This window comes from Thermobia domestica, chromosome 3 (assembly GCF_964235325.1).
Source record: "Thermobia domestica chromosome 3, izTheDome1.hap1.1, whole genome shotgun sequence".
NCBI classification, from domain to species: Eukaryota; Metazoa; Arthropoda; class Insecta; order Zygentoma; family Lepismatidae; genus Thermobia; species Thermobia domestica.
In genome coordinates this window covers 143,743,519-143,753,394 of record NC_137456.1, presented here as the reverse complement: position 1 = coordinate 143,753,394, position 9,876 = coordinate 143,743,519, and the positions used below count along the sequence as shown (strand labels likewise).

At 35.2% G+C, this 9,876-nt stretch overlaps 2 protein-coding genes across 2 annotated transcripts in view; both read left to right on the top strand.

The window, feature by feature from the left end:
- Window positions 1-1,852, top strand: part of LOC145680787 (BTB/POZ domain-containing protein 1-like) — a 27,984-nt gene extending 26,132 nt beyond the window's left edge. Inside the window, exon 5 of the mRNA XM_081751791.1 lies at window positions 1,714-1,852. Coding sequence (XP_081607917.1) covers window positions 1,714-1,786 — 73 coding nt within the window. The 3' untranslated portion in view covers window positions 1,787-1,852. The remainder of the gene's footprint in view (window positions 1-1,713) is intronic.
- On the top strand, window positions 1,806-7,884 carry LOC145680786 (uncharacterized). The gene is made up of 2 exons (XM_081751790.1): window positions 1,806-1,918; window positions 6,694-7,884. The coding sequence occupies exons 1-2, from the start codon at window positions 1,901-1,903 to the stop codon at window positions 7,621-7,623; spliced, it is 948 nt and encodes a 315-aa protein (XP_081607916.1). The 5' UTR covers window positions 1,806-1,900; the 3' UTR covers window positions 7,624-7,884.
- Window positions 7,885-9,876: the final 1,992 nt, after the last annotated feature.

Here is a 9,876-nt window from a genome sequence, read left to right as displayed (position 1 = left end):
CTCGTCTCTCCACATACGGTGCTAAAATTCAACACAGGGAGCAAACTTCGTCTCCAAAAATTCCTGCCTATAGGTTGTCATAGTTACTTTTAGCTCTGACATCAATAGTTGCATGTGAGCCTCTGCTTGGTAGAAGCACGGAGAGATGGGAAAAAGTGCCAGTCAGTCAATTCCGGATGAGCAGACGAACAACAGTGCGCGAACTATGTTAAAAATGTAATGCATATAATACAGTGTTTAGCGCATCAAAAGTTAAATGGTACAACAAATGAACCTACGTTAAATATATGGTCCATTAATTATGACGAAAATGTTGCCGAGAAAACAAAATTAAGTTTAAAACATTTGTTCGTAATAGTTACTTGTATAGTCGTCTTGACGGTAAGGAGCCAGCTGCGCAAAGAAAAAACTTAAAGACCACCCAAAAGAAGATAAAATGGAACAAAGGAAATTCATCCCTCCAACCTTAAGGACATCCCTCTGGGACCGCCAAAGATTATCTTTCTTCAGCATCAAAGTGAGTGAGAAGTGAAAGTGCGAAATAACAAAAAACTTACGATGTAGTGATAGTTCAATCGGTGGCTCGCGATTACCGCGTCTTCCGCGAATGTAATAAGAATAATTGGGCAAGAGTAAATTTGCATTATCATATGCAATTATTTAAAACAAAAGTGCCAAAATGTAATGTAATATGTGTTTGTGCAGTTTTATTGTTGTTTATTAAAGTGAAAGTGAAGTTTCGCATATCCTTTATCAAATAATTATCATGATATAAATTTATATTTTCTAGTTTAAGAGATCTTAATCTACTTTGCAACATAATAATTTTCACAATATTAAATTGTATCGGCGTTGAGAATAGGATTAGAATCAGCTTTTATGTCAATTACCCGAATGTTCTGACCCGAACTCTGAACCGTGTTGTCCAGTGGTTATATGGTCGGCTTTGGTAGAAAGTCCGAACTGCTATTGAAGTCTAAAGGAGACGTCCAAAACATAGAGGATCGAATCCCGGACTGTTATAAATGCCTAAGCCCTCCTAGGGAACTGCAGGACACGAACCACGTACAATCATAATATACAGATCATGGAGGAGATGGAATCTATTTCTGAAATGCTGAGTAGCTTTTTGTTGTCTTTTCCTTATTTGCTCTGATATCTACTGACAGACGGACGGGCATAGCTATCCTAAAGACTTCCCATGCTCACGCATAACATAATTTAAAAGTCTAAAGCTGTGGATACAAGTGACTAATTTAAGCACAGTTTTCTTGCCATATAAAAATAATTATTTCCCGTTTAGTTGAAATAATGTACTCTATGTTGACATTTTATTCCAAGATTATTGGAAGATAACTTCATTGAACAGGTATATTCTTTTGTAACTAACTGTACATATCAACTTTTTTATAAGATAATTGATCTAAGTTAATTTAAATTAAATTAAGATCTAATTTAAATTAAGAGGCATTGAATTCATATCTAGAAGACTAGAAATAATAGCTTAAAAGTCACTACATTGATCATCTATCACCAGTTAATTGTACGTGCGCCGTCTGTACTTCACTAATTCTCGTGGATTGGAATCACAGTAATTTTGGTACTCATTCCTTTCTTTCTTTCTTTTCTTTTCTTTTACTTGTGTGAATCCATCCGTAACGATAGTGAATTGTAAATATAATGTAAGATTGACTTATTTTCTGCTTATTACAGCTACATTTACACGGATAGTTTTAAGGTGAATTCTACTCACGAGGGCATTGAATTTGTACAGCGCTGCTCATAAATATATGGTACCTATTTAGTATCTTTATGTTCCAAATATCTTCAGGAAAATATTATTCCATCTGCAATATGGCTAGTTATTGAATATGCAAATCTTTATGAGGATTCAGAATTAATGAAGTCATGTATAAAGGTAAAGGAAATAAATAGTACATTACCTCTTATGGTCATTAGCATCTGACATGCAGATGAAAACGAAGTCTGTGTTTTTTTCTTCAATCATTAAAAAACTACTATATTATCAAATCAAATTTAAGTTTGATATTATTATTCTAATAATAATATAATAATAATAATAATAATAATAATAATAATAATATATAATAATAATAATAATAATAAATAAGAGTAGGAGGAGGAAGGAGGAAAAGGAGTAAGGGGTTTCGGGGCCTAACCCTCCCTTAAGCAAGATAACTGTATTATGCAAAAATAGATACTATGTACCGGTACCAAATTAAAATATGCATACAAACATCTGGAATGATACGAACTTTGGAGCTTGAATCCCCTTGATGAAATTCTGCGTACGCTACTAACAGAAGTAGTAGTAGTAGTGACTTCCACATTCTGTAGCTTTCCATGTCTGTGAATTTTGCAAAGTTTCTTTTTTCAGGAAATATTTTAACCGAATTGTGCTAAAATCGATATGAAGGCAATGACTGACCTGAATAGGTTCCGAAAAATCAAATAGCATCCAAACTTGGATACTACGCCGGTGAAGATTTTTATTTTTCGGGAGTGTGTTTGCCGATTTTGCCCAAATTTGGCCCATTACTTACTTAGTTGCCTTCTTTATTTAAAATTTGAGATTAATGAAGACTGAAGGCCAGATTTAGTCATGGTTAAAAAGCAGAAAGTAATATGAGCTTGTAATTCCCAGAAAAGGCTTACGATACGCATTAAAAGTGGGATATGCATTAACCAATATGAATGAATAGGTACTTAGATGCTTTGCTAAATTTTATTGAAATTGGTTGTGGCTTAATGTAGTTTCTTCAAAAACGATACAATTTTTTTTTTAAAATGAAGACAGAACTATTCCATGTATTTTTATGTGGAAAGTTTTCATAATTTAAATAGGTCTTAAGATGCAAAGTGTGGAAAATACGTTTTCCACTATTATTTTCCAAGATGATGATCGTAGTACAAATTATGTTTTCTGGAATTTGACGTTGATCGGGAGTAGAAAACACCTCAAATATGTCTTCTTACCTGAATTATTTTAGCTGCAGGCGAAAAATTGCGGAACAAGGTATACAAACTTATTCTGCTTATCTGGAACAAAGAAGAATTGCAATAAGAGTGAAAGAATTAATCATTGTTCCCATTCACAAGAAAGGCTACAAAACTGACTGTAATAATTATCGAGGCATTTCTCTTCTGTCAACATCCTATAAATTCCTTTTCAGATATTCTATTAGCAAGATTGACCCATACGCAGATGAAATCATTGGAGATTATCAGTTCTGACTTAGACAAAATCGATCAACTATCGATCAGATATTTACCATTCGCCAAATACTCGAAAGGAAGTAGGAATACAATACCCCGGTACATCAACTATTTATTGATTTTAGAAAGTGCTACGACTCGGTTAGGAGAGAAGCATTGCACAACATTCTTACAGAATTTGGAATGCCGAGAAAACTAATTAGATTAATTAGGATATGTTAAATGAATTCCAAAGTAAAGTCCGGGTAGGAAAATTTTTGTCCACGGGCTTTGACGTTGAGAATGGACTGAAACAAGGAGATGCGTTGTCGCCATTATTATTCAACTTTGTTATGAATACGCTATAAGCAAAATCAAAGATAGTACCAGGGCCTAGAGTTGAATTGTGTCCAGAAGGTTATGGCTTATGCTGATGGTATAAATTTAATAGGGGATGATAGGAAACAGTAGAAAGAAATGTTAGATGTCTTATTAAACTCTTGCAGGGACATGCGTTTGAAGTAAGTGCAGAGAAAGTTAAATACATGGAAGTTCGTCGGAATCATAATACGGCAAATTATGGATGCGTTAAAATACCGAATAACATTTTTGATAAGTGGATACTTTCAAATATCTAGGATCAATATTAACAGACGAAAATCATATTTATGAAGAAATTAAACGTCAACTAAAAGAAGGAAATTTCGTGTTATTATTTAATTCAAAATCTCTTGTCGAAAAATTATGCGAGGAATTTGATGCTTAAAATATATAAAACGATAATCATGCCTGTTGTTCTGTATAGTTGCGAAACATGGTCGCTGATTGAAGAATACAGACTGAATGTATTTGAGAACAAGATCCTGAAATGTTTGGACCCAAGAGAAACGGAATGGGGAATAACGGAAACTTATAACGAGAAACTAAGGAGGCTCAGGTGGTCAGGTCATGTAGCCAGGATGGAAGAAAGGAAGAACGCTTTCGAAGTCTTAACTGGAAGACCAATGGGAAAACAACCCATTAGAAGACCTAGGTGCAGATGGGAGGACAATATTAAGATGGATCTCGCATAAATAGAAATACAAATAGGAAACTGGATCAATTAGCTAAGGATAGAAGTCAGTGGAGAGTTTGTGAACGTGGCATTGAACTTCCGGGTTCCATAGGCCATAAAGTTAGTTTGTTAGTTACCTGAATTATGTTATATTATTTTAAAGCAATTTTCATAACTCTAGTTTAAGAACAAAAGACTATAGCCCAACTGGATTGTGACTATTTTCTTAGTACTAATCTATAATATCTCTAGGTATACAAAAGTAATTTATGTCTTTCAATATTCTGTACACAACGTACCTGTGTTTATTACAATACAATGAAGCGGGTTAACATGCAATCATTGCTCTTCGTGTTGGATTGTCTGCAGCCGCCTTCCTGTCAGTTTCTCGATTTCATGTCGATATCACGCCTTGTCCTTAGAAGCCACACACTGATATTTCTGCCTCCTGCTGGGTTGCGAAGCGTTCTAATTTGGGAAGTACACCATAGACCGGAACAGGCTAGGGACAAGGTCAGGGCTATATGCCGCGTGTGCGTCAGTGATGTCATCTAGTTCATATATTTTCGTTCCGCTTTTCGAGCTGAGTGAGGGTTTACGTTATCCTTTTACAGCAGGGCGTACTTTCGGTTCAGCAATGCAAGATATGTTTTGGCGTAGGACAGCATACATCCTCTCCAACTCTTCGGATTAAGGACATACTGTATATCTATTAAACTACAAGAAAAAAACACTATTCAGTAAGTTGTTCTGTAGAAATTTAAAGTTTATTTGAGTTGGGTGTATATAGGCATATCTCAGTTGGCAACTAAAGCAATTAAATAATTCTTATGCATTATCACTAGATTACTACGGAAGAAACTGGTCAAGGATTGTATATGGAGCATCGGATTATATGGTTCGGAGGCTTGAACATTACGAAGTTAGAGAAGAAATATTCAGAAAGCTTCGAAATGTGGAGTTAAAGAAAGATGGAGAAGATAAAAAAAATGGACATGGAGAATAAAAATCGAAGGTATTTAGGAGAGAAGAGGACACTTATCCAGTATCCTTCGTAGGAAGGTGTACTGTTTTGGACATATCTTGCGAAGAAATTGTCTTCTCCATACCGCCACAAAGGATGAGGTAGAAGGAAAGAGAAGAGTAGGAAAAAAACAACTGATCGATGATTTGAAAAATATAAGAAAATATTGGAAGTTGAAGGACAAAACTGAAAATCGAGAAACGTGAAAGAAACATTATCAGACCGTAACCTAATGGAACAGCGGAATCTCTTGTTAATTGCAGAACCTGCTAACAGGCAGAATATTTAATATATTAATAATAATAATAATAATAATAATAATAATAATAATAATAATAATAATAATAATATAAATACTAATTATGATTTTTTCTCTAGAATGTTTTGTGTTAATATATTTTTAGAATATTCATTTAATCTAATGGTTCTGGTTCTATCTGAGAAAAAGTCGGGTACATAGATATATATATGTATATTTTACTTTTCTAGAAAAAACGCAGTTTCTGTGCTGTGGTGCATTTACACCCCCAGCCTGGTAAACAACGTAGCTATTTTAACTTGGTAAACAAAGGAATATACAAAAGATTATACAAATATATGTAATGGTAAAACTCACTTCAATTATATGATTTTGAAAGACTTACATACGAGGTGTGTTCAAAAAAGATTGAACTTTTTAAATAGCGGCTAACGGCTATAGATGGCGTACTCCGGTTACTTGCGCACATGGCGGCATATCATGATAAAAATATCGCTTTTTGCTGTATTCCAATCTAAGATTTATTTATCGAGTTACTACTGATTGACGGATATCGTGCATAAGTTACTCCTCAGATTAATGAAAAATTAATTTCTCCGCGTTGTGATCACACTGTAAACAAGGAAGTCTACCAGAGAATTCTATCACAGTACATAAATGTTGTGCGTCGGAAGAGACCCGAGCTGTAAGGAATCAGTTGTACATATTGTATCATAACAACCTTCAGCTCACATATCTCTCTTAGTTACAAATTATCTGGCAAAACATCGCACTTCTATTGTGCTTCACATATTCTATTCTCTGAACTTTGCCCTGGCAAACTATTTCTTGTTTCCAAAACTTAAAATCACTTTGAAAGAACGTCGTTTCGAACCTATACAGGAATTTCAGGAAAATTCGACGAGAATACTATGTGCCATTGAATAAAAAGTTATTTCGAGTGTTCCAAAAATTGGAAGAAACGGTAACCACAGTGTATTGACAGTAGAGAGGAGCATTTGGAAGGAAATTATGGTTGAAGGTTTGTATAATAAGCAATAATAAGAACAGCAAAAATCGGTCTTTTTTTGAACATATCTCGTATAAAATACTATATAGTAAGCTGCACATATTAATAAAATATTTTTGTCATTAATTTAGGCGCTACAAAGTCAAACCAGCCTTGCATTAAAAAGTCCCTACCTGGAGGATGTAGACATTTCAATACTTCATACTTTGCTAGACCAAGAAGAGCTGGCGGTAGTTTCGGAACTAGAAATTTTCGAAGCTTGTATCCATTGGGCCACTAAACAATGTGAACGGAAGATGTGTCTTCAACCAAACGGACAAAATCTTCGATTGTGTCTTGGTGACGCCATTAGAAAGATACGATTTCTTACTTTGACAGGGCAAGAGTTTGCACAAGTAGCACTGACGGGTATTCTCACTTTAGAGGAAGTTACCGAAATCTTTACATTCCTTATTACTGATGGTCGCACGAAACTTGCAATACACCTTAGTCAGGAGACACAGAAAAGATTTCCCACTAAGATATTTACAAACTTAAATGGTTGCTGCCTCGTAAATCTTCGTCCAAGAACAGTTTCTCCACACATTAAATTTAAAGTAGCTCAAAGGTGTTTCCATTCTACAGACGAATTTGAGACATTTGAACAGCAAATAGTAATAACCGACCTATTTTTAACGGTAGATGGCGTTGTTCTCCCTACTCAGGAAGTCAACACAGATATGTTAAAATTATTTTTTCCAGGTTGTGATCTTTCAACCTACGAAGAAGATATTAGTGTTTGTGTTAAGAATACCACTAAAGATGGTGAACTTCCTTCAGAGGCAACGGGAGATTTCAAAGGACGTGTCCAGTTCCAAAGTCAAATCACTGTAAAACTGGAAAATAGCGTCCACGTTTGCAAATCTTCCAGTCCGCTTGTGGTTAAAATCCATTTCAACACCAAAGGTTGGTATCCGTTCACTACTCCATCTTTAGATCAGTGCAAAATAGCCAAAAAGACAGTATCTTTGATGCCAAATTGTCATACTTTTGTGTTGGGATTAACAGAACCCTATGAATAGGCAAAGACTTAGGACAGAGAATTCTCTATTATTTATGTAAATGTATGAGCCTCTTGGTTTGTGAATGTATGATGCTTGTGTATATGTTCGAGGGTATGTTTTGTGATTGTGTATGTATTATGCTTTTGTGATGTAGGTGAGTATGTATGCTTTGAATTTATAATGCAAATTTTGGAATAAAGATATGTGTGTTGTTTTTAAATGGCTGCAATACATTTGTGAACACTGTTATAGATCTCAATATATCTATGTATTTTATTATTATATAGGACTATTTATATTAGTTACAAAAGGAATATAGGCAGTGGCGTATTTACTATTTTCTTTCGGGGAGGGCTTTGCTAACTTTCAGGGGGGGTTGCCTGAAAATGTGAAAATTCAGCAAGATATTTCATATACTTTACTATAGTAAGTAAGATTTCGGGAGGGCTTAAGCCCGGAAGCCCCCCCCCCCTAAATACGCAACTGAATATAGGAATTGGTTAAAGAAAAAGAATTATAAGTACATAATGTTTAATGAATTACTTTTGAGAACATTGAAATACTCGTATAAAGTAAAATGTCCTGCGCTCTTGCATCCAAAGCTTACGTTTGGCCTAATTTGGATTCATCATCATCATAGGTATTCTGCCTTTATTGGCAGGTCACTTGCCGCAGCTGACAAGTAAACCTTACGTTTGGGTGAATCGAGTTGATGACTGAGACACATATGAGAAAGTAGTACTAAATGTGGTCAGTATTTCAGTGAAGTTGTAGGTGCGAAGCTCCAGGGGTTTAGGAGATACAGCTACCAGAACATCACATGGAAGTACAGAATAGTCTTTATACAGTTGGAGGTAAAAGCTCTGTAAAACCTCTTTTAACGACAAAAGGTGAATAACAAATATATGGGTACATATTAGGACTAGGGGGAAGTCATATAGTAAGGGTATACCTGATGGCGGCCATCTTAAAATCCGCCAATTTGAATTAAGGTTAAGTTTTTAAAATAGGAATAGGGTCATGTGATACATGATTTAAGGCGCAAATTTAGTCAGAAGAACAATGGTGACGTTAGTTTTGATTTACACGAAATTGGTAAAAAGTTACAGGGAAATTAAATATTTTTGCAGCATATGTATTAGTCCTTTAACCCACCTTGTAAATTTTGTGTTAATGATAATAAGTAAATAAAAAGCAGGTGGATAAATATTACGTCTATGGTAAGAGTTGCCTTGATGGCGGCCATGTTCAAATCCGCCATTTTGAATCAGATAAAAGTTTTAAATAAAACGCATAAGAGTGACACCTTATTAATAGCAAATTTTACCATAAATCCAACGGTATAACCATTTTTGCTTTATCATTAACCAGCACAAAATTAAATGGGAATAGAGTAATGCAATAGATGGCTTCGGGCTAGAAGTTAATCACAAATACAATGGTGGCGTTAGAATGTTAGTTGTTTGATGCTGTACTTGCACGCCATTTCGGTGTTTTTCTTGTATCCTGTTCAAATCTATTTCTCGCTGCAACAATATTTAATTTCCCTGTAACTTTTTACCAATTGCGTGTAAATCAAAATTAATGTCACCATTGTTCTTCTGATTAGATTTGGGCCTTAAATCATGTATCACATGACCCTATTCCTATTCTAAAAACTTAACCTTAATTCAAAATGGCGGATTTCAAGATGGCCGCCGTCAGGTATACCCTTACTATATGACTTCCCCCTAGTCCTAATATGTACCCATATATTTGTTATTCACCTTTTGTCGTTAAAAGAGGTTTTACAGAGCTTTTACCTCCAACTGTATAAAGACTATTCTGTACTTCCATGTGATGTTCTGGTAGCTGTATCTCCTAAACCTCTGGAGCTTCGCACCTACAACTTCACTTAAATACTGACCACATTTAGTACTACTTTCTCATATGTGTCTCAGTCAGTAACTCGATTCACCCAAACGTAAGGTTTACTTGTGAGAAGCTTCCATGCTCCACGGTCCTCCGCTAACCTTTTCGTCTTCGCGTATGATCTTTCTGTTTTAATATCATCCATTAATTGTAGTCTCCTTCGCCCCCTCCCTCTCTTTCCCGCTACCATACCCTCTAGAACGTCCCTCATGATACAATCTCTTCTTAGGCAATGTCCCAACCAGTTTCTCTTCCTCTTCCTAATAATGTCTAAAAGTGTTCTTTTCTCACCCACCATTTCTAACACTCTCTCATTCGTTTTCCGCTCGATCCAACTAATTCTTTCCATTCTTCTCCACA